General features: G+C 37.1%; 2 protein-coding genes across 3 annotated transcripts in view; one reads left to right on the top strand and one right to left on the bottom strand.

Annotated features, from left to right (window-relative positions):
* The window catches only part of LOC115241042 (retina and anterior neural fold homeobox protein 2-like), an 82,498-nt gene that overhangs the window by 46,097 nt on the left and 10,521 nt on the right, over positions 1-25,880 (bottom strand). Inside the window, exons 1-2 of one of the 2 annotated variants that reach the window (XM_029816557.1) lie at positions 15,097-15,135; positions 6,161-6,384 (exon numbers count right to left, since the gene is read on the bottom strand). In XM_029816557.1, the coding sequence (XP_029672417.1) occupies positions 6,161-6,233 (73 nt within the window). In that variant the 5' untranslated portion in view covers positions 6,234-6,384; positions 15,097-15,135. Of the gene's footprint in view, positions 1-6,160; positions 6,385-15,096; positions 15,136-25,880 lie in introns of those variants that run through there. The other variant, XM_029816556.1, reaches the window with a different exon arrangement.
* LOC115241041 (kynurenine/alpha-aminoadipate aminotransferase, mitochondrial-like) overlaps positions 21,581-25,880 on the top strand; it is a 5,237-nt gene continuing 937 nt past the window's right edge. Inside the window, exons 1-7 of the mRNA XM_029816553.1 lie at positions 21,581-22,003; positions 22,363-22,550; positions 23,054-23,224; positions 23,441-23,701; positions 24,458-24,637; positions 25,146-25,272; positions 25,631-25,839. Of these exons, the coding sequence (XP_029672413.1) occupies positions 21,937-22,003; positions 22,363-22,550; positions 23,054-23,224; positions 23,441-23,701; positions 24,458-24,637; positions 25,146-25,272; positions 25,631-25,839 (1,203 nt within the window). The 5' untranslated portion in view covers positions 21,581-21,936. The remainder of the gene's footprint in view (positions 22,004-22,362; positions 22,551-23,053; positions 23,225-23,440; positions 23,702-24,457; positions 24,638-25,145; positions 25,273-25,630; positions 25,840-25,880) is intronic.

The following is a 25,880-nucleotide window of genomic DNA, read 5'->3' on the forward strand; positions in this document are numbered from 1 at the left end:
GGAAAGAGATTAAAAATTGTTGATTTAACCGACAAAGTTGACGACTTTAACTTTTGATACGTGTTGCAAGTACGTAAAATTCAACATCGTGTTTGCACATTAAGTTTACCGAAGCTCTATCGTTTTTTAAGGAAGACTGAAGAATTTATTCGCATCGCGAAGTGACCTATTCGACAGCGAGATATTCATTTCGCGGCTATTTTACCGCATTGGATAAACAAAAATATTATTCCTGCATGAACGTCATTGGGAAATTTCGCGCGATACAATAAAGTAAAGCCTCGTTTATATTTTATTGGCTGTAGTCGAAGCGTTGGTATATTTACGTAATGTCAATTCAATGATCACGCACGTATATTGTAGCATTTTGTGCGTGTACAATAGCATACAATCTCGGCATTGCTCGCGCAAACGTCACAAATTGAAATAAATTGTCTCATTTTACAAGTTTAAAAACAAATATCATGTTCGCAAATAAATTCGCGATAACTATCCGGGCCAACTGTATTCTTGTTAATTTTACGATTTATTTATATTATGAGCTATCAAAAATCTTAAACCAATCTATGTTGCAATGTTATTGTAAAATCGCTCGTAAGATAAGATGAGAATTTAGTTTGATGAAAATAGTGTTTTGGAGAGATTTTTTTTTTTTGCCGTTATTTCCTTCCGTAAATCCCCTCCTCCTTCACCCCTCAAAATTAGCTTCGCGACAAAGAGACGAGAAGTGGACGTTTTCCGTTTACCAGAATGGCGGATCCGGGGTTGGAAATTGTTTCTTTTTTTTTTCGCCGACGCGACGGCCGAAAACCGTGCGCACAAAACGAATCCCCGTTTCCCATTCCGCGTTCGATTCCGCGTATCGTCGTTACCATTTGGCGTTTTAGCCCGGGGGGAAGTGTACGCCCACAAAACCGCGCCACAAAAGATATCCGCCTGTAGCGAAACAGTAGCTACTCAAAATCGATCTGGCTAAATCGAGGCAAATTATACGTTTGCGGACGAGAGAGCTTGCGTTCTCCTTCCGTTATAGAAAAGGCCCCCGCGCTGCCTCGTCGAAAATTCGCCACCGTTATAATCCGATTGTGCGATATGCGTTGCACCTCGCGAGAAAAAAGAACCGTCGCACTCTCGGCACGAGAATGAGTCACAACGGTATTGATATTGCGTTTATTCATCACACATTTAAGATAGTTTTTTTTTTAATTTTAGTTGTAGGAAAAAAATATATTAAAACAAAAATTTTAATAGGTTTTATCTTACAGCATCTTTCTTTCTATAACAAAATGTATCTTTCTCATCATTTATATTCAGTAGACAGTAGATGAAAATTGAAAAAAAAATTCTTGTTATTCTACATATTATTAGAATAAATTTTGAAAATTAAAATTATAACTTTAAATATAACTGATCACATTTAAATGAGATAAAAAACAGTTTTCATATAATTGTCATGCTTTCGAAATTACTTAACTTGTTTCTGATTATTTTTTAATTGCTGTCATATTTTAGAGAAACTAAGTATTGTAAATAATATTCTTCAGAAATCAATAAAATAGACAGAAAGGCATGCGAGAGATAATAAAATCGAGATCAATTTAATTGTAACATAGTTCCATTTATCTCGCGTTTCGAAGATCATTCGAAAGCGATATTCCCACGTGCTTTTTTGGACGCGTATTGTACTCGTACACGCGCGCGAAACAATTTCGCCATTTTCATCGGCGTTCAATCTCCGCTATGAATCTGGCTCGCGACCCCCGATGGGGCGAGGGAAGCTTTTAGGTCTCGCAGAAATCAGATCACAAGTTGCATTTAACCGGATCCCACTTACCGCGATAAATATCTGACGAGAGGGATCGGCTCGAGTTTTAGATCGGCGCGTTTACTCCGCGCCGGTTCTGTCCCGGCTCCGCTTTCCCGGGGCACTTAGTTCCAGTTTTAGCTAATTTCTCAGACAGCGATCTTTTAGCGAGCTTTTAAGAGGGCCCGAAATAAAGCCAGGTAGCTGCGCCGTCCGTTAAACGTTTCGACTTAAACCAAGGGACTGACGGCTGACTAACGATTTTTTTAGAAGACAAACGGGAGCTGCAAGAGAGAGAGAGAGAAAGAGAGAGAGAGAGAGAGACGATTGATGCATATAATTTTATGCTATGGAGAAATATGAATGACTGTCGCTTATTAAAAAGCAAGATGTTCGTAAGGTTGAGATGGATATAATGCATAAAAACCAATCCTATCTAATTAAATAATCAAATTAACGTATATTATATTTCTAATTATCAAAGTTACGAGAACAATATATTTACAATATATATATATAAATGTTAATCAAAGATACATGCTTTTCAATACGTCACAATAATTGTAAAAAAAATGAATAAATTTAAAAAAACTGAGATTAATATCTTGCAATATTTTTTATAAATCTAAAATAAATCTATTCAAGAAAATTGATAAATTTTTTATTTCTGTTTTTCATAATTGCATAAGATACTTAAATCTTTTAAATGTAAATATAGCTGTTAAAAAAGGTAATTGCATATTTTTTTTAAATCGTTGAAACGATAACATCTCTATATGAATATACTACATTCCGCAGAAAAGAGGAATTCGATACTCAAAGCAACGTTTCAAACTGTATAAACTTGCTATTCTCCTCCTATCATCCACAGTCCATCGAAAGCGGATCGGCTCGAAATTACCGTAAATTCGGTTTCTGTGTATATCCAGATTTCTTCATTCGATACTTCTCGACTGTGTCATTGTAGCGTATTCTTAGATCCGTCATCGGTTTCTATTGGTCGCTCACAATGGCGCGTGTCCGGACATCGAAAAGAGCAGCGCGCCGAATGCACGCTTCTTTCGAGGAGAACTGTTTGCAAATCTGACGCGAGTCTCTCGACGAGCCACAAAGGGAGGACCGCTTCTCGTGTCCATTCTTATGCCCTCGCGAGAGTAGTGCAGCTGCCTACACGGACCCGCGATGATCGAGATAAGTCTAATTTCGTTTCGGCGGTCCCCGAGCTCCAAAATCCGCTCCAATTTTCTCTCCCGAATTCTCCCCGCCCTTTCTTTTTCTAGAGACTCTCCTCGAGGTGCGAATCAAGACACAGAGCGCGGGATAAAAGACGGGATTTTAGGGTGCAACTCGGTTTCTAGAGCGAGTCCCACCGCGAGAGATTCATTGGATCCCGCTACGAGAAGCTTGTTTGGGTCCACAGTAGCCGTTTTCGCGTAGCTGTTTTCGTTACCATTGTAAAGCGGTCAGACGGATTTCACGACAGGTTTTGGGAAAACTCGCAGCGGGTGGCGCTCTTTGAGGTCGGATCTGCGGATTTCTATCGTCTGATCCGTTGTGTACAACGAGTATACAAGTGAAATGCTGCGCGAGGATTTGCTCGTTCGCTCGTGCAGCCTCGCGAGAAGAGGAAGCGGACGTTTCGCGAAGCGACGGGTCGCGTAGACGAGTCTCGTCTCAAATAAAATTTTTTAACGGACTGAAAAATACACGATAACTAAAACGCACATGTTAACGAAACATTAGCGTTAGAGTGAATTCGAGAGTGTTTTCTATCTCTGTCAAATATATTTCGCGCACTGTATATATAAACGCGCATATACAATTATAAAATTTTTATTAATGGGAAACTTTTCGGCCACCCGTCTCATGTAAAATGCAAAATATCAATTATCGCAGTGTGCGACAAGAAAATGTTATTTTCAGCCACGATGAGAACCGCTGGGACTGCATATCCAGAGAGCAAATTACGTTTGCAGCCCACAGGACAGAGTAGCGCATCCTCTTCTGTCCCTCTCTCTTTGCAACGCGCATTTGCTTCATCCGTCCTCCGCTTTCCTCTCTCTCTCTCTCTCTCTCTTTCTCTCTCTCTCTCTATTCAGCTATGCTCCCTCTGCTTTCCTCTCGCTGCTTTTCGTCCTACCAGCTCTTTCTCTTTTCTCTTCCCTCTCTCGTCAATCGTTTGTCTCTCTCTCTCTTTCTCTTTCTCTCTCTCTCTCTCTCTCTGCCCAGATTCCTCCCGTTCCTTTCCCCTGGCGGCTCCGCCGTGGTACTCCAGTTTAATTAACTGTGTATACACTGCAGTCAACTCCTACCGTTGTCTTGCTCCCGCCAATTGGAGCTCGGGCCCGAGTCCTCTCGTGCCTCCACACGCCCGCAACGCCGACACACGCCGGGGGTATCCTCCGTTTAATTCTCGCGGCATGATTTCATCAAGTCAACCATCTCTGTGCCGTCTCGCTCGCTCCTTTTCTCTCTCTCTCTCTCTCTCTTTCTCTCTCTCTCTCTCTCTCTATCGTTTCCTTTCTCTCTGTCTCTCGCAGTCGTGCAGTAACTTCTCATTTTAGAAGCACCTCACGGCCTTCACAGCCGTGACGAAGATTATCGTTACCGTAACGAGATAATCCAGTGTGCAATTTAGCGTCGATTATTGTATATTTTATCGGCTCGCACGTGAATTAATATCTACGAACCGTCGAAATGAGTCGCAAGAGAACGAGCCGCAACCAGTCTAGAAGAGAGCTTCTTTTTTTTTACTAGCTCTTGTATAAATGATATATATACACGATATCTCATTGGTTGGACCGCACGTTCTTTTGTACGTCGAATTAACAGATTCACGAGTGGAAGCGGAGTGTGCGTTTGAATTTTCAGCCAGCGCGGGATGTGAATTGCGAAATTCATTGAATAAAGCCTCTACATTTCTCATTAGAATCGTCTATATAGATCAAAGCTCTTCGTTATTTTCAATTAAACAGTGGCGGATTTACGGATAAGCAGTCTAAGCTTTACCGTCTATATTATAAAGGGATTTTCAAATTCTACAAATTTATTCATATTATTTTTTTAAAAAATATCTATTATTATTATGAAAAAAGTCTTCACAAATAATGCGGAAAATATTCTCGTAACCGAGAAAGTCAAAAAAATAGATCAAGGGCAGAAAAATGAAGTATTAATAAAGCATTTAACTCTGACATTTAACTTCACTCTCTTTGTGAGCGTACAATTCGCTCGGTACACGAGAGCTAATTACAGTAGCATATTAATACATGGCGTAATGCGGCGCGATTTCAAAGACATTACACAGTCAGAATTGAATCATTATCCTTTAACGAACGTTGCTCGATTCTACATTCTGATTTTTGCGAGATAGGGATATTTATACCGCGCGTCGCATGTCGGTATCGATACAAGGGGTTCGAGTAAACATAGATTCCCCGATGTCTTTTCAGGGCGTGTGGGCGACTATTTCGGCTAACTCTGCGTCAAACTGCGAAGCAACGCTGAATAAACCAGCGTTAAACGATATAGAAGCCAACCACGTTGCTTCTGCGCTATGCTGTCCTGACGCTCCATGAAAGCGCGACGAAATCTCTTCGACGCCGGCGTCGCTCGCGCCCCCTCCCCCTCCCCCACCCCCTTTCACCCTCCACTTTCCGCCCCCTCCCGTCGTTTCGTCGCGATGAAGACAGGAAGGACGCGCGCGCGGGGAGGGTGGACGATTTGGCGTGTACAAAAAGCACAAAATTAAATTTCGCTCCCCTCGCGCACGCAATATACGAGCCTTGGTTATACGACGGCCGGGATGGGGGACGTGAGGTCTCTCTCTCCAATGGCGTTTAGCGGTACGTTAACTATCATTCGGTCTCGCCCTGGGGCCAATTCGCTAACCCGTGTTTACCGATGCCCAGGGCGCTGTTAAATAAACTACGGGGACCGTGGATCTGGGGGTCAGGCGGTCGTACGCGCGATTAAAAGCGTAGCCGTCAAGAGAGACGCGGGTGTCGAGGAAGCAATGCCGGGCGAGCCACGAAAGTTTGAAGATCGAGGGGATCGCTCTTATCGCTTAGATTCGCGATCCAAGGGCCCGGGACTCATAATTCACAAAAACCCGATTTTTTCGAAAAACGGGGAGATTCGATTTCCGTTTCGTTTGAAAAAAAAAAACCGAAGAAAGCTAATAAAGAGTAAAATTCTTTGCACTGTTGACATTATAACTTATACCATTTATAACGCGTGTGAGCAGAAGTAAAAAGTAAAATGTGTGTATGTATGTGTAGATAAAGCTATTGGATAGAGAAGTCTAAGGGCGCGTATGTACACACGTTATCAGATTTAAAATCGATTACGACAAACCTTTATCGTAAAATCGGATCGCTGCAGATGGACCACCCTTGCTTCCTGCTGCGTGCATATGCCCAGGATACATGGCACAACAAGGTAAGGCGTGCGTTGGAAGTTGCGACGTATTTATCTCTGTTGGATACCTTTGTAGCCGATACGAGAGTACCCTTTCGGGCCATGTGTTCCGTTTACTCCAACTCTCCTCTCACTCTCTTTTTAGCCGCAGACGTTGTTAGCTGCAACAGTAATAATCTACGTTATATGAGACATTTGCGAAAATTAATACTCGTAATACTAAGAGTACAGTGAAAATTATATTTACGTGAAATTGTTACATGTTAATACGATTCGTTTTAACATATCTTTAAAGTATAATTACTCTTACAAAAAAATTTTGTTTAATGTATCTCTAATATATATGTATATTAAATATAAAAGCCTCTCTTAAACTCCTTACCTAAGATCTGTTATCTTTATATTGTGTTATCAGAGGAATATTAAAACATGTTTCATACAAAATGTACGCATATACTGAATCTTCATCGTGTATTATACACTTTCCCATTATATATTATGTGCTTATAAAAACAATATATTAATTTATTTAAAGAGAATAAAAATCGTCTTTTTCTTTGTTTCAGCGAAATTTTATTCCACGCAGACATTCTATCGCAAAGTACTCTGCAACATCTAACTCTAATGATATTTGGAGTTAGTGACTCCAACGAAGGTTAACATTTCTTCTTGGCAAACTCCCTCCTTTTTCTCCCTCTCAATCAAGTGTGAAAACTTCATACCGCGGTAGTCGCTCCATCTTTTCCTTTTTCTCCTACAGCTCCCCGTCGTCGCGGAGGACTCCCACCTTGAAACTCCTTATCCAGGATACGTGGTGCATGGCTGGCTCAAATCCCGGCGCAGTTGTGTATCGGGATTCGAGCGGAAGGCGCGGTAAGATGAGGGTGAGACGAGCGAGCGAGCGAGCGAGCGAGCGAGCGCCCCACGCCAGCCATGTTTGCGGGTTTATAAATTGGGTTCAGCGCTGGGGATTTTTCTATTAGGACAAAATTGGTTCTTTCAACCGCCACCAGAGCGGTCGGCCCACCCCCGAATCCCACCCTCCCATCGATCCACGCTCTTCCACACTCGTTGCGACTCACGTTGATCCTCTCTTTCTCGCCCTCTCTTCTTCCTCTTTTTCTTCTCTCTTTCCCGAGCACTTCCATCTTCGTCCTCCCTGTCACGTCCTCTTCGTCTCTTTTGCGCGACCGAGAGCCAGGGGGATGATGGGTGATTTGCCAGGGGCTGGTGCACCGGTCCGGGAGGAGGGGTGGAACGCTCGCGGGAGGGCAGGACGCGCTTCGGGGGAGGGATGCTCGTGGCAACTCTCAAAAGTCGATATTTCCGTCACCGGTGTTATCGATGTTTCCTACATTCTGTGTCCAGCGTCACCATAAACGAGGTTACCGATCAAAGTGGCGCCGGCATCGTCGGCCGCGGCGTCTCTCTTAGGTGCGCGCGGATGTTGTTACGGTGCGGCGATTTCATTCGTCGGAATTGGGATAATGCGGCACGTGGATTATGTTATCTAATGTTTATGTTATCGAAACTAATTGTTAGAATGTAATTAATGTAATTTAAAAAAAAAAACATTGCAGATTCTCATTCGTTACTTTGAGCATGATCGATATTCAATTATACGAAGAAGAATTAATTTGCTCGAAAAATTTTTTTTTTATTTGTATTAATGGTAAGAAAAAATATTTAAAGTTTTTATTTATTTCCTCCGCGTTATAATAAATACTACAGAATAAGTTTTTGTTTTATCTATATCACGAGGAATATAAAAAAAATCAATAAAAAATATACAGCTCTGTCAATTAAAGGCGAATGATATGGCATGTAAAATATCGTATAATGGTGAATACATGTGAATCGAAATAACCGATACTTTCGCGATCTTATCGAATCTGTGTCGGCGCGAAGGAATTTAGAAATCGCGACAGCTCAACAACTGCATCTCGTTAATTTCGTCGTTCGCACTTAACGCGAGCACACGGTTTCCAATAAGAAAATTTAATTAACCACGCACTCCGCATCGGGCGGAGGAATTAATTAGATCTCGCCGTGCAATTAATGGGAACGCGATTGTTCGCGATACTCGTGCTTAAGTGACGCCTGCCACTATCTCTCTCCGTCTCTCTCGCTCCGTTCCTCTCGGGACTCTAATTAGCCATCGCCATTTTTCCATCGGGCACCCCATTATCGGCCATTGAGGCAAGAGCGGGGCAAGCCGGAATAGAAGTTTAATGAAGTTTACCGCGGCAACGAGATGATTTCACGAATACCCCCGAAATGGGAACACACCTATTTCGCGATGTCATAAACCCGATGTGACGTGCAACGACGGCCGAATCGACCGCATTTATCTCCGTAATCGGTAAAACGATTGGCGGGTCTCCGCGCAAATCACGCTCGTGTTTTCTCGAAACGATTCTTCCCAGGTAGCATTTTGCGAGCGGGATAATAACGATTCCTGGTAATAGCGGTCGTCGCGGTTCCATTTGCCTCTCGTTGCGAAATTTGCGTTTTGCATTTTATCACACCAACGTTATATTTCGCTTATCGTTTTCCGCATAATTTTACATTTTTTACGTGCGTTTTTTTTTTTTAATCATTTCTCGGCATTATACCACTGTATTATTCGCACAAACTATACTACTTGTCGAGAATAAAGCGTGTATTCTTAAATCAGAAATTTAAATTAATAATTATTATAACTTCAAGTAATAATAATACCAAATTTTTTTTTTAAATTTCCTCAGCGAGATATTCTTTTTAACTGTTATTGAAAATCATTGAACGTGTATCATGTTTTTTAGAATTTCATATATCATAAAGTTAGACAAATTTAAAAATTATAACATTGCAACAATTTTGCATAACTAAAGTTACTGTTATTGAACACAAATGCACAACAAAATCAAAGCGAAACGCAAGAACGAGGGTTAATCAAAATTGGTTTACAATGAAAGAAGGAGCGAGAACGAGAGAGGGAGAAATAGAGGTATTCTACGTCTATTGAGAAATACTTATTAATTCGCTTGGACAATTCGATAAGCTTCTGTAATCTCGAAAAGTTGGTTCCCCGATCTCTCAGGGCATTTTTCGACGCCCATGTCGCTCTTTGTTCTCGACCGGGCGAGCGTAATGCGTGCGATATGCGACAGGCAGACTAAACGAGAGCGAACGATTGCGAAGCTCTCCCAGGGTGAAATTATTCGATTTGCCGCGACAGCACAGCACGAGATGTGCGTACGCGGTGGTATATACGTCCCGCGTTGACGAGCGTCGAGGGCCGCCGTAAGAGAACGACGGCGGCTTGGTCATTTGGCTTGACTTCATAAGTCATTAGAATCAGCCCCGAATCGAGTCGTTTGCAGGAAAACACCCAGTACGCGTACGGGAAGTTACGTACACGTGTACAGGGTGTCCTGGAATAAATAATCAAATTTCGACGACAAACTATTCACGGTCGATTATTTCTTCATACGATTATCCCTTCAAATTTTGACATTAGATATAAACAAATAGAGATTCTATTAATGATCACTTGAAACTGACGTATGAAGCGTGAAGATCACTAACTTACATCCCCTTAAAATTTGAATTCGTGATAAATTATGCAGTTTTAGTTACGCGTAAATTTAAAAATATCGATGTCTCCCTCTCTCGATTTTAATTAATTGCAAAAATTTATTAAAAATTTATCGAAAAGGCTATATATAAAATATCATTCTGAAATTCTGAGACACTGTATATAACTGGCGGACTTTAAGCGGGAGAGGAACGCGGGGCGCGCCTAACCAAATTACATCAATCCCATTTCACATCGTTTTGACATGGCAATTGAATTGAGTCTCGCGCAACTGTTGTGTTTTTGGCCGCATAGAGGAGAGACTCTGAGGATGAGGGGGTTGTCGAGATCGAGAAAGAGAAGCAAGTGGTGCCGATTCCGTAACAAAGTGCGACTAATGATCGAATATACAGCTTTTTGTCTCTTTTTGTTTGCCTATTGCAATATGAACTTAAAACTATTTGTAACGTAAAAATAACTTTATACAAAGTGTTCGCAATGATTTAAATTTAAATCGCAAGCAATTGAGATTTCAATAAGTTTTACCGAAAAAAAAAATTGAAATAATATATTAATATATAAATATAAAATATTGTCTCTAGAGTTCAAATACACACATCGAAGTAATCTTGCTTAGGATTGATCAGGCATTAAAAAGATGATTAACAAGGATAAAAGAAATAAATTAGGCAGAAATATTCCACCTCGCAAGCATCTATTCCTTGTTATCATCAACTTCAAATGAAATGTTGCGTTAAAATTCTTGCTATAACACAGTACGACTATACGCGCTCACAAAATTCGGCGGAAAGTCTCGCTCTGGTTTCCTTGGTACCTTGCGTACGGATCTGAGCAGCGCGCATCTTTCCCTCCGCACCCTCGGCAGAAAACGACGAATAACGGCATGCGAGGGCGAATGGTATTCGAGTATTCACCCCGAGCTTCCCCGAACGGTCGCGGAAGGGCGGCTGGTACCGGTGGATAATGGTGGCGCGAGGCAAGTGCCTTAACTTTTCCTTATCGAAAATAAGTCGTTAGCCGGCCTTTCATCTTTAAACGAGTTTTCGCGGCGCGCTGAGTTTTTACCCGACCCAAGTCGGGTCCCTCCGTCGTCCCCTTCCTTATTTCTGGGCCGTTCTCCTCAGCGTGCGACCCTCTTGTCGGCACTTTCGCGCACGTTGCCTCGGTTTAAGGGATTTTTCAATTTCGCCACGGCAAGCTAATTTAATTTCTGGCTACGGCCTGCGTGCCATAAAGAGGTAGTTATTATACGCGACGTTTGCGTTCCGGGCCAGCATTGGCCGATTGTTTCTTCCTTATTTTTTTTTTTTTTTTCATCGGCTTAATTGCTGCGGTAAACCTTTTCCGGTAAGTGGTTACGTACATTTTCTACCCAAAAGACGAGAATTTAATTTTAATGACGGGTTGGCGGTTTAGATAATACATTGATATTATACTGAGTCGATTGAGTTAGGGAGATATTGCCAACGAATGAATATTTTTCCTGTTTATGTTATCCTACTTGAATGCATCATTCAAGTAATAAAAATATTTCTAAATAAAATTACATGTAGATTAAAATAATATAATTGTATTTAAAAATGTGTATATTTGTATGATATCAATTATTTACTGAACATTCAATTTGTGTTTCGGGAACATTGTATCTCAAGAAGAAAATTTATTCCGCGATAAAAAAATTGTTTCTTTGCGTTCAAAACTTACACGAATTAATACATTGTTCTCTGTTCATAACTTGACGATTTCTCTGCAATGAAACGTAAACGCTCAGCAGAATAACGAGAAACATTACAACGCGATCGGACAAATTACTATCAGCAATTTTTCTCAAATAGTTGGCTTGACATCGATTGTATCGTGTTTCAATGAAAGAAAAGTACTCTTCTTCCGAGAGAAAACAGAGTTCGGTAGACGGGTAAGCAGGGTGCTCCGAAAGCACGTTGCTTCATTGTTAACGTCGGTTACTATACAGGGGAAGCGAGAAGTAACGGTCCCCCTTCCCCTGTCGTTGTTGGCCTCGTGGTGTGGCTTAGAGGAGCACAATGCTGTAAAACCGCCGGCAAATCCGCTTACAAAGTGACATCTTTACGCAATTACTAGTAATTGGTCGCTAGTCGTGCTAAATCCTCGTAAACCTAATTAGGATAAAGAATGCAATCGGAGATGCTTCAAGGGGAATATTTGGTATCGTGTCACAAACGGCGGGAATTCGCTCATCGCGTAAAAATGCGTAAGAATCTGGAAAACTTCTATCGCGAACGTACGAGCGGAACGTTTGAAATCCTTAGCATCAGTCGTAAGTATTGAATATTAGAAGCAGGAAAACTTGGCACGATGTCATAGTGTTGTGATGCAAACATCTGATCTATTCAGCGAGTTATTAAGAAAATATTATCATATTTTCTTCATTATTACACGGAGAAAAAAACCGGGAGTGTGTGTGATTATTAAATTTTGATAACTATATAATTTGGATTTGCTTCGATATGAACAAGCTTTTTAATTATGAGACTTTATCTATAAAAATACGATTCTTACAGAAACGCACATATACGTACCGGTTTTATGTATTTATATGCGCTTTTAGACCTTTAGAGCTATGAAAAAGTTACCTGCATTATAGATATATTTTAATGAAAGCCATATTTTACGTTGCGCTTTGAACGTTGCAGTCATTTGAAGTCGCGATCCAGTAATTTCGAGGAAACGAAAACGCAATCGATTTACGCTACGAACGTGATAATCGCTTTATCGAAATCGAGTAATAATCAAATGAAAGCATTTCGCCCCGACCCAGATGAGCGTCTTAACGAAGTTTATCCGAATTATCAGCAATTATCGGGCCTTCAGTGTAATTCCGTTAGCGACACTGAAGTTGGAAAAGGCGCCGCTAAAAGCATTCCCCGAAAGGTCAAATCAGATTGCTGAATTGTTGACAGAAATCATTTCGAACGCAATTATATAATTTCTTAAAATATGTAGTAATCTCTGTTCTCTCGTAAAGATTACAATTGTCTAATGAAATGTGTGTTAAAAGACGCATATAGAGTTTAATTCAACAAACAATTATCACGTATCATTAATACAATTAGAAATTAAAATGAAAAAGAAAAAAATATACATTTTCTAATACTTGAATTTTTAAACAAAAATATTTGCAAAATTAAATGTATCAATGCGTTGCATCTAAGTATTTATCGCATAAAATAGTGTAACATGTCGGAGATGAAAGACACTGCGGGGTGAGTGTGTCGCGTCAATGATTTGCTCGAACAAGAAATCTCGAAACAGGGGCGTTTCACGCTCGCGTCTGTTGACAAAATCGCCCCTCTTCGTCTGCCCTTTCTTCGAATTCAACGTACGAGTGTTGCGGCAAAATTGTCACTTATACACCAACTTTGAAGGAGATAAAGAGAAAACGAGGGGGCGAGGGTACGGGAGTCGCGGTCGCGGATCGGGGGAAAGATGACGGAGAGGGAAGGAGACGAGACGCGAGACGAGAGCGAGGGGGGAGGGAATTTCACCTACCAGAGTACACACGTTGTTATACGTCGGGGAAGTTGCGCTCCTTCTGGCGAAGGGACCTTTTCTGAGGCGGCTTACACGGGGTGCGCCAGACCGGGCCAGACCGAAGGAAAGCGTCTTTTACTTCTCGAGAGAAACGCGCGACGTGTGGCGACAATTCCATTGTGCATTTCATTCGGTCGGCCGCTTTGAGATACAAGTACGCATACCCTTTGTCCTGAAACAGCGCCGGGGATAAAGCGCGGGGGAAGGGAGGGAGGGGGCAAGATGGGGAAGGAGGGAGCGACGGTGGCTAGGGGGAACAGGGGGATTCTCTGTATAGGTGCCGGGAGGATTACGAGAGGTGAAAAAGTATTTTGACACCCCGTATAATGGGTCGGCCACGGGGAGCACCCAATTAGGTATCGTTGGGGCGTGAACGAGCTACGGCAGCACGAAAAAGATACAAAACTGTCTTGCAAGTGGTTTCGCGGGATCAATGGCCGTAATGTGTTTGGGCTGGATTGCCGTATGTGTTACGGGGATCTACGATCTTCGTTCGCTCCGGTTCGAGGGAGACCGAGAGCTTCGCGATTCCTGTAATGTCCTTTTGAGACTCAGTTTTGTTCCTTCGGGAAGGAGGGGAGGACTTGAACAAAAATGAGCCCTTCTCGCATAGTGGCGGTATCACGCCTATTTGCGTCGTTGTTTAACAAAACAAAGTAAAACGGCAAAGATCCAGACAATCCGCCAAAATTGAATTTTTAGAATTATTGCAAATTAGAGAAAGAATGTGTAAGAAGAAATTAATGTCAAATCCAAAGTAGAATATTTTATAAGAAAGGTATGCTATCTTTCTCTATTAGATTTTCTTACTATTTTGTTATCTACGTCATTTTAAACAGAGAGTATTATATCTACGTTTCATAAAAAAAACTATTCTAATTTAAAGACTCTTAAAAAACAAGCATGCGTGCATATTGTAAAATGTTTATAAATTTTTAAATTATTAAGATAATTATTTTACTATTTAAAACGCTAGTACTACAAATCGGCTGGATAATGCAATTAAACATGAGAATGGGGGAGAAGCGTACTATGTGAAATTTCAGAAAATGTAACGTTCGACCTTTTGCTCTTGCAAGTGTATTCTCTTCGCGATAATCTCACCCTCCGGAACTTTCCCCCCTTCGTATAAGACGCAAGTCTGCCGTCCGCATCAGAGCGGGAAAATAATGAAATTTCAGGATAACCGGTAGGCAATTCATAGTCGCTGAATGATTTCTATTAACGGTAACGACAGTCGGCAGTCGAAGGTGCCGAGAGACCGCGCCGAGAAATTGTAGGAAGGCAATCTCCCGTGAGAGGAGATGGGCCGTTTTTTCTCGTTGCCTCTGCCGCCGCTGAACCGTTGGACGCCCGTCTCTCTGCTTCACCACAGAGCGCGATGATCTATTTCCTATCGAGCTCGTTTATTTTTTCTCTCCGAGAACTAACTCACCTACGAAGCGATATCTCGCCGTTCCCGGGTCCGTTAATTCGTCTCCGTCGTTCTTCTCCTCCGTTTCACCTGTGGAGCCCGAGGAGGACTCCAACCAACGGTGACAAACGGAAGACGCGAGGGGCTGAGAGGGGATGAAGAGAGACGAAAGGGTGATTTTAGATCGGCTAATATCGTTTCGCTTTTAATGAACTTCTCTGTTCGTTAAGTACGTTTCTCCATCTCCGACTTGGTGCCCGTTGAACGGCACCTCCATCGTAGATAGAGAGAGATATATTTTCCACTTACGATCGTTTGCATCCGTCCTTCAACCGGAATTTCGCGCTTTCGTGTCGTCTACGCGCGGCATTTCGCGAAATATGAAACAAAGCGAAAGATGGAACTTGATTACGAGATGCAATTTGCATATATATGGTTTTCTAATTTGTAATTCTATGGTAGCAACTGTTGTTGTTAACAAGTGTATTCTATTGTATATCCAATGAATATCCAATGTAATATATTGATATATCGACTATATAGATTTTTATTATTAGTTCAGCTTTACAATTATTGTGCTTCAGTTTTTTAATAATCTTGTCTAGTAATCACATTACATTCTAGACGAAAGAAAATGATGGTGTATTTTAAGATACTCTAGGAAAAGATATGATAAAAATTCGATAATTGATAATTGATGTTTTTTTCACATATGAATTTATCATTTTTTCTTGCAATTTATATTACTGTGTGAAGATATCACTATTATAAAATGACATCTCTTTTTGAGAAGAGAAAATCATCTCTGCAGCAGAAATAAAATAAAAATTAGATATAATATGTATAATATATAATAATTGTAATAAGTATGACTATATTTGATCAAAAACCATGAATGTGGCAAAAATATATATTTATAAAATATTCAATACTCTTGTAATAAATTAAATACATGTATTTTATCTTCCCTTTCCCATTTTTTTCTATATTCTATGTATGTACACTTAATACTTGTAAAGCATTTTGAAATGGAGAGAAAAAAGAAAGCGTATTTATCTCAAATATAATTTTAAGCTTTTTTTAACAAGTGTATACTATATTATAGATAATGTAGTACATATAATGTTAGAAGAGAAAAGAATAATACATGAGAAAGATATTATTTACATAATCTGCGGCGCATTCAATGGGCTCTTAATGCAATCTCTCCGTAATAACGAGAGTTATGTTGAGGCATCCGAGAAATTCTCTTTCGCTGCTTTCTCAATATTACTCTACCTCACAATATTATTCCCCAAGCATCGATTAACAACGTTACAACTACTATCGTTACCTTGTTATTATAGGCACACCAGCTTCTCGCTAATATGAAATGAGTTTGGATAACTTTTGAGTATATTGATTATTGATTCCTTTCCGCACTAATTGTTATTATCGCCAACTGTTACTATGTTCGTGATAATGGAACATCTGAGTAAAATGCTTGATAAAGTATCAACAATAATATATCTACAAGCAACAATATAAAGCAAATGAATTTTTTAGAATCAAAATTACAACCGTATTAATTAATTCGAAGAGGGAAGATTGATTTTCGACAAATTAATCTCAGCTTGACAGAGAAAGTCAGCTTTACACGAGAATAAAAGTTGTTTAAATTAAATAAAGATTTTTAATTTTATTGTAAGATTAAATAAAACGACATACAATAATTAAAATAAGATTTATTAAAAGCTGTTCGTCTGATGCGCTTTCTAATCGTGCTTTTTAATTAAGAAGTAGTGAAGATTTTTGTGCACGCACCACTATCTTGTTTTACGTAATTAAAAGCTAATCGCTTACGAATGCAGAATAGGATTTCGTATATAAACGGTGGCGATAATCTTATCTTCAATTGAATCATCTCGTATCGAAAGCAACAGGGTGTAACCATAACAAAATATCAAGCCGGTCTGCGTAAAATTTCACACTATAAATAATTATAAATAATATGAAATAATATTATGCTATTGACTTTGCTTGACAAGGTTTTCGATCGTTGAACAAAAAAACGTGATAACCTACAGTAGAAGATGCTGTTATTTTCGCGGTCTTGCGTCAAAAAGAAAAATCAGACTTATTATTCCGGCACTTATCTTGGCGCTGACGTCTTGCTAGGTTCCGTTCAACAAAGGAAAATCATCATATCGGTGGGTTGCGAGAAAAATTGCGTTATCGTGTCGGCCGTCCGATTAAAGTAGTTACGCGTTCAAGAGACTTAAAAAAAATGCGATTTGTATATTTAAATTATCGCGTGCATGACGTGCCAAAATCTCATATTTAGAATCGCGAATTAAACTGCGTTTTCAACAATACACCATTACAATTTACGCTGCTAATCATTAAAAATGCTTTCAAAATGTCTAAAAAAACTTGTAGAACAGAATGGTATCTTTCATATTAAACTTGCGATTTTATATAATCTGTCAAAAATCTGTGTCGCATTTTATTTTTGCATTGTTCACATATCTTCGATTCCTCGCAAAGCGATACACGAAATACAGGGTGATTCAAAAAGTTACTGACAAACTTAAAGAACATATAGAGAGGTCGGAATATAATAATTTTCAAATAGGAACCCATATTCTCCGAAGTATTCCTGAATCGGTGCAATGTCTACATTGAATGTGGTGGTTGCCACTGTAAACACTTTTTGTAATATTGTATTATTGTGTTCATGTAACCTTTATTTAGTTATTAAATTTTGTACAAATTCAGATTATTTTTCTCATTAGTATTTTATCCACAATGTAGTTTCTTACATTCAAAGGCTTGTACTGAATCAGGGTTACTTATTATATTCCGATCCCTCCATACTCTAGCTTGTCAGTAACCTTTTGAATCACCCCGCATGTAAAAACTTCAAACAGATGTAACAATTGTGAGGTCAAGAGTTGAAAGCAGATATTTTATTTGACTATCAATAATACAATAATGATATCTGAACAATACACAGTCATGTCTGATAACAGACAACTGTATTACGCAAAAGATTGCGCAAGTTATATGTATGTAAAAAATGTGTATATAGATGTATGTATAAGCGACTTCAAATTTAGTTTGCGTAACAACTTGCTTCAGGAAAACAAGCAGTAACTATCACCAGTTATCTTATTTAACATTACTTTGAAAATAAATCTGTACAGTGACTCAAAGTATGCAATATTTTCTTTCAAAAATCAGACGAGACTCACTTCCAAAAAATTATCGAATTATTACAGTTTTGTACAAAGAGATTACTTATTGTCAGAGTAACAAATCACAGAGATATCCTTTTTTAATTTCTTTGTAAAATTTTGAAAGTTTATAATTCTGACGCATTTATTAATTAATATTGGCTCGCGCACTCGACGCACTTCTGAATTTTTGGTATTGATTTGATCGTCACATTTCTCATAGCCAAATATTCGACGCCGTTTCGTCATCCGGCTGGATGCTGCTGGTTTGACGTATTGCCATTTTATCGGACTTTTCAACCATTTTGCAATTGGCCGATATCAGTTATTAACGACCGATTACGCGTGCAAACACACGCATCACGCGTATGAGCATATCCCCACATTTGTACGCGGCGCACGCCCGTGATTCGGATAAGTTACATCGCTCTCGTGAATGATAAACATGTGGAGGGAGAACAATCGTGGACTACAATATCAATAATGCTAAATTGAATCGAATTGCGATTCTCGTTTTATCGATTGTGTATATATTTAATAAATTGTTTTAATTAATAGAAATATATTCTTATTTTGGACCATCTATATATATACATACCTAATTGCGAAATTTAACAATGTTATAACGTGCGCGTACACGATATGCATGAAACGCAGTTGAAAGAGATTTAATTTAACATAGCAAAAAGTTACATTACTATTTATCTGTAATTAAATATATATTTATCTCTATAATTATGAATTGTCTGTTAATGTATCATGATGTGATCTTTTGACGTATGTATATAAACTGCTTAGGATGTAGTAGCTTCAGAAAAAGTTTAACAATTTTATAATCAGCAGAGTAAAACAACATGACGCAAATCATCAATTGCGAGAAACATATTTCGTTTTCATCATCCTATATTTCGATCTTTTTCATCATCTCGCCAGTATGCTTTATGCGTGGAAGTGAAAGTAACGAAGTAAAGTCCGGTCGACTGTTGCATCAGAATAGAGCTGATGAAATTTCAACTACTAGATTAATATAAGTCGATAATTATAAGCAAAGAATATGGTGGGGAATTCTTCTGTGAGATATTATTTATACTTTTAGATATTACTTATACTCTTCGCTTATTACGCGTTTAAAAATACGTTTAATTACAAGCTTAATAACAAGTAAATTTCAAAACCGTTATATATATTTTCAACAGCATCATATCATAAGTATTGTTAGAGAAAATTAGCAATGTTCTTATCGTGTCAATCTTTTGTAGAAAGAGGCAAAAGGTAATAAAGAAGTATTTATTTCTTAATAAAAAATATATGAAAATAAAAATAATGCAGCATATGAATCTGATTTATCTATATCGATTATTAAATAGTATATATCAACAGTAAATATGTGTTAAAAATATAAAGCATATCAAAATAATCATCAAACATATAAATTAGAGAAAAGCGATCCGATAATAATGTAATAAAATTCCCAAAAATTTTCACATATTCTCATATTAGAAAAATTATGCTTAGCTCTCTTCTTACGATATTTGGCAAGGTATTACTTTCGTTAAAGTATTTTTATTACATTGAATATATAAAAAGATATGTCGCGCAATATTTTATCAAATATATAGTGTAACAATTGCTGAGATTTGTAAATTTTGCCCGTTTCGCGCGAAGCAAGAAAGTTTCGTCATCGTGTCGATAAGAATCATCAAAGTCAAACAAATAAAACATTAACTTTATAAGGATATCTTTGCTGCCAAATCATTCTTAGCCAGATTATTTGGAGCGCGATAAGAAAGAAATTTTTCTCCCTTGAATATATCTAAATGCGTCAGATTATCAGTGCGTGCCACTGTCATTCATGTAATAGAACTACTCGATTACAACATACTCAACACAAATGCACCGTCGGGGAAACTGTCCGATACCCTACGAGAAAAAAAAATCGTGTATTGCTTTTGTTTTTTTTTTATAAGAACTACAGCCGGATGTTTCCAATTTCCTGTCACTTTCTCGAGAGCGGAAATCAGTATAGATAGAATAGATGATTATGCTTCCTTTAATTCTTTCTTCCTTAGTCATGTTTGTGTATATATATCGAAAATTCGAAAAGTTTATTATCTGGAAAGTCATCAAACGTGTTTATTGTCATAGCTTTGTTTTAAAAAAATACTGTTCCTAACTCAAACGAGCCTAGATTTATATCTAAGATTATTATTTGTTATTATTTAGTATTATTCGCATTGAAAAATCGATGTCGTTAACAATGCTAATTTAAATCAGGCAATATGGAACATATACATATATTTTAGAAGAATTTTCTTATGTAATATTTCCGTTTAAAAGAATTTACACATAAATCTTAAATTTATTTTATCAAAGATCCAAGAATAGAAAACAGTGATATATCTATAAAGTGATATATTAGCTAAAAACGCTTAAATCTCGAAATAATATTGTTGATATGGTTTTGATATAACAAATATTCGATCAATTTATTATTATACTTTATATTATACTTTATTTTCAACTGGCTGAAATTCGGACAGGAAACTAATTATCGGCGGTTTATTACAAGCATCCTAATTAGAGCGATAAGTGGTTGCCAAAGTCAGTTGTAGAGAAAAATGCATGTTATATATTCCATAGTGTGATATAGGCACGTATTTATTAACTTCGAAAACATCTGTGTTTGGGAGATTATCGTTTTATCTGCTCCGTTCAATACTCCGGAGAAATCACGGAAACAGTGCAAATTGGAACGCAAAAGTGCGTGACAAAAAATTTTGAGAAAAATGTGAAGTATTCTCGCCACTGTTTTTTCATGAAAATTATGTACGATGACTCATTTAACGCGATAACATGATTGCTATAAATTCAGAAAATTACGAAAAATCGAGAAAAAAAAGAAATGATCAGGAAAGTCAATAAGAAAATAGCGAGAAAGCGTGCCAAGATATAAACATTTATAAATATTGCCAATAAAGTGATTTCTTATCTCATTTCTATTCGCATGCGCATGTCATGTGTGCATACGTGTATGTGTGTGCAAGGGGAAATTTCAGAAATCCTTTCTATGTTTTTTCCAGTTTTCTCTGAATGTATTCTGGTATTCCCTGATATTCTTCTAATCTAATTTTTTATAAAATTTAATTTTTTAATGTATTTTCCTCGAATAATCCTATTTCAGACAATACATATTCCTAAAAGACGTCTGAAAACGACTTAAAAATGTCTTATCGTTCTTTAGACATTTTTAATATCTTCTGACCTTTTTGTGCTGTCTCTGGATATGATAGTTTGAAAATTTGTCGCACGTATCTATTAGTATTAGCTACATTGTACAACGTTATCATAAAAGACTCGTTACGTTTACAATTCAAGACATGAATTTATGATAACCAGTAGATTTATTATTTGAAAGTAGATTAATTATTTGAAAGAAAGAGAGATAGCTCGCTTGAGACAGATATTGGATTGTAAACGGTAAATAATCTATTAGTTATTTTCTACTACATATAAACCTTTTTAAATATGTTAATGTTATCTGACGCAACCAATGTGTTATCGCAAAATATAAAAGCGGGCTTAACCAAGAGCGCCGCCAGTGTTGACAGGTTAGCAGAAGCATTCACTTTGAAAGAACGTGTTCTTGAAAGGGCTCATTTGGCTTGTGTACATGACGAAAAACGATATATAAAAAGAAATTACATATTTTGTATATGAGAATTATATACAAAGTATATATACTTTGACTATTATAATAAATTTTTCGGATTATTATAATATCGAAATCAATTATTGTCGATCAATTACCGATAGTTAATTGCGCTGAAAGTAATTTCCAAACAACATATATAAATTTGTGCGCGTGATAATCGACAACTAATCGATCTGAAAACTGCACGGACCTGTTGAAGAGCGTAAAATCTCTAATAGAAAAATGGATTATTCTTATTTCAAGACGGAAATCTCCAAACGCAGACAGCCTGCTACAACGCGGGAGCTAAGTAAGAGAAACAGTACTTTTTTATTATTATAGTTTAATCGCGATATTAATAATAAATTAAGAATAAATTAACAAACAATTCTATCAATTTATATTTAATTAACGATAATTACTGTTTTGATAGATAAGCTGGAAAAATCAGAAATAATAAAATATCTATAAAATAGATTGCGTAAAAATTGATAAATTATTTTATAGGAGTTATAAAATTACTTATAAACATATTTACATTAAATATTAATATCTATTAATTCTAAAATATTAATATCTTGTTTTGACTAACAAATTATTCAGATTATTCTTATAATCTTTTCAAATCATACTTATTAAATTTTTGACAACGAGAATTATTTATTCTAGCTAAAATAGCGTATGCCGCGCCAAAAAGTACCGTTTCCTTGGCAGAGGGAATGCCCAATGAAGAAACATTTCCATTCACGGAAATCTCGGTTAAACTCTACGACGGCTCATCCTTCATTCTTGACGAGAGCGAATTAGGCGCTGCTCTCCAATATATACCCACGCAAGGTTATCCTCCTCTCGTGCAGGTAGAAAATAATTTCCATAATATCTCAATGTTTTCACTAAAATATCTCAAATATCGCAAATAAAGAATAATTTTTTTCATTTTTTTACATTCAAATAATATGTTTAATTTGTCGATTAAGAGGAGAAATAAAAGAGAACAGATTTTGATAAAAATAATAAAGATAAAAATACAAGAAGAATTAGGCCCGGTTATTAAACCCTAAAGCCTAAAGCCAAAAGCCAAATAACATTGGTTATTGCCAAAAGCCAAAAGTTTTAAGTCTCGCTTGAAGCTAAAATAATTGATGATAAATAATTGATGTAATCAATGCCTTAAAAAAATGCAAGAATCATTAATTAAGTTATGATACTGCTTTGATTATATCACACGTATATAATAACGCGTGAGTTTATGTCTTATGTGTAATCGACCGTGTCGTTACATCCGGAATTTTTGGTTTTCGAGATAAGGGAATCGGCGCTACAATGTGTCTAACAATGTCGGACGTCAAATTGGTTTTAGGCCCTGAGGGAATTCCAGAGAATGGCACACGCGCCACCCTTATGGGATAGTCGCGACATACTCGTCGTTTCGGGGTCTCAGGACGGGCTTAGCAAGACTCTAGAGGCTATAATCGGTACTGGTGATCCGATTTTGGTCCCCGACTCCTTCTATCCTGGTGTCGAAGTTGTGGTTAGTGGCATACATAAATATATATTTTCATTAGAGAAAGAGAGATAGAGAAAGAATCCCGAGTATATATGCGTCATTTTTGTTTTTTTATTTTTAATTTTTGCAATAAATGATAGTTTGCACGATAAACAAGTTGTTTCATAAAAAAGCAATGTGTAACAATCGCACGATTTATTATTTCAACGTCACTACGAGTGTCATCGATTTTAATCATAGGTAGCGCCTCACAAAGCGGAGCTTGTAATGATCCCGCAAGATGACGATGGTCCCATACCGGAAGTACTTAGGGAAATTCTAAAGAATCGCGCATTTTCCGGTGCAAAAATGCCGAAAATAATGTATATAAATCCTACGGGCACAAATCCTACTGGCATCATTATACCTCTGGAACGACGAAAAGAGATCTATAAGATAGCTTGCGAATACAACTTCTTGATCCTCGACGATGATCCTTATCATTTTATACATTTTGACAAGGTAAGTGTAATTATTTTTGTTTGCAAAGTCAAAAATCGACAAATATGTTACTCAATGTATATATTTTGCGAAAATGTTTAAGCCGAAATATTAATAGCATAAATGTGGTGCTTATGAATATAATAAAATAAATATGCATATATGAATTTTACTAAGTAACCGATTATAAATTATTCAAGATTATTTTTAAATAATTAAGGAAGCTATCTAAAATACTAAAATATTAAAATATTTTACAAAAGTATCTGCAGATTGCAATACAAATTAAATAGATTTACTATTGCTACTGCTTAATGTATAATTTTATAAATATAAATTAAATTTTATAAAAAAGAAATAATTAAGTATTAAATTTTATATCTTCTAAAGCTATTTAAAAAATTTAATGAGAATATGTGCATATTTAAAATAAAAACAGAGATGTAGCTGTTAATTACAATCTACATTAAGTGTTGGGCAACTTAATATAATTATAAGCAAATTTTTATCACAGAGATTATGAATGCATAGTTATCAATGAGAATTCACGTGCATTAAGGATGATGCATCTTTTATGATACATATCTTTCAATAATATTGTTGATATAGAACACTATTGATATTTGAATTAATGATATAACTAATGATATATATTTTATGCAAAATTACATAATTTAAATAAATTGAATATCTATATAATAGATGTCGGAGAAACTCCTCTGCAAGGATAGAAAAATACTATGATAATTTTCAGAAAAATTTTAACAACTTTTTCAGGAAGATCCAAAATCGTTCCTATCACTTGATACGGAAGGTCGAGTGATTAGATTGGATTCATTCTCGAAAGTGATCAGTAGTGGTCTCAGAATTGGATTCATGACCGCGACAGCTCCGCTGATAGCTAGTGTGGAGCTTCACCTGCAGAGCAGTCATCTTCATGCTCCTACCTTATCTCAGGTTGGTAGTACGACCCTTACCCTTCGCAGAAATGCACCCTTTCATGAGCCACAAAAAATGTTTCCTATCACCAATAAGCAAGATGCGTAAATATAACGCATATAAAAATAATTCTGGTGCCATTCATAAAATTATCCTCATTAATTATTTTAACTTAATAATCTTGAACATATATTTATAATCAACTTTGCTATAATTTGATTAATCTTTGACGTTTGTCGCACGTATCAGCAGAATATATATTCGCGAGTATTTGCATTTGAATGTGTAGAAGTAAAAAAGAAACGAGAAGATTATATTGAAATAAAAAAAGATACTACACTGTAAATATTGTTAACCAGAATGATGAAATATCGTTCATATTATTAACATATTATTAACCAGAGTGATGAAGCAACGCCGGCGTATGCCTCGCTTAATCAAACCGACAGTGGCGCGTGTCGGTTCTTATCACATCATAAACATTGATAGCCTTATCGGAAATAAGTTGCAAATTCCTTGACTTTAGGTGATACTGTATAATCTACTAAAAATCTGGGGTTACGACGGCCTAATGGAGCATTATATGAGATTAAGGTATTTCTACAAGACTCGAAGAGACGTTATTTCGATGCTGGCACGTAAACACTTGAACGGTATGTATAATTATTATTTTACATATATTTTTTTTTGACGATGTGCTACGATATTCCCATCTTTCTTTTTAATAAAAAATATATTACTTTAAAATGTATTTGATCTTTTTATATATGCTATAGAAAATACATAAAAGTATAAAATAGTTAAAAAATATGTATGTGTAAAAGCAAATACATGATTAATCAATAAGACTCGGAGCAACAAGATAATATAGTACTTTTGCGTAAGCCTCGCATAATTAAACTTTATTCTCGCTGCTATAACATGTTACAAAAATTTACGTTTATATTTACGCGGAAATGTTTTATATAAAAATTGAAAAATTAGAAAATTACGGACTCTTTTAATCCTTAGGTTTGGCAGACTTCAATGTGCCAAAAGGCGGATTCTTCTTATGGATCAAAATACGAGGAATCAAAAATACATGGAAAATGATAATGCAGCGAGGTATCACGGACGGCGTTATCATGGCACCAGGAGCTGCATTTATGAAAGATCCTTTGAAATCTTGTAACGCTATCAGAGCAAGCTTCGCCAAGGCTTCTTACGAGGAAATGGATCTGGTATTCTTAATTTATATATTTATATTATATATTTTATTTTA

Source organism: Formica exsecta, unplaced genomic scaffold, assembly GCF_003651465.1.
Source record: "Formica exsecta isolate Colony F162 unplaced genomic scaffold, ASM365146v1 scaffold465, whole genome shotgun sequence".
NCBI classification, from domain to species: Eukaryota; Metazoa; Arthropoda; class Insecta; order Hymenoptera; family Formicidae; genus Formica; species Formica exsecta.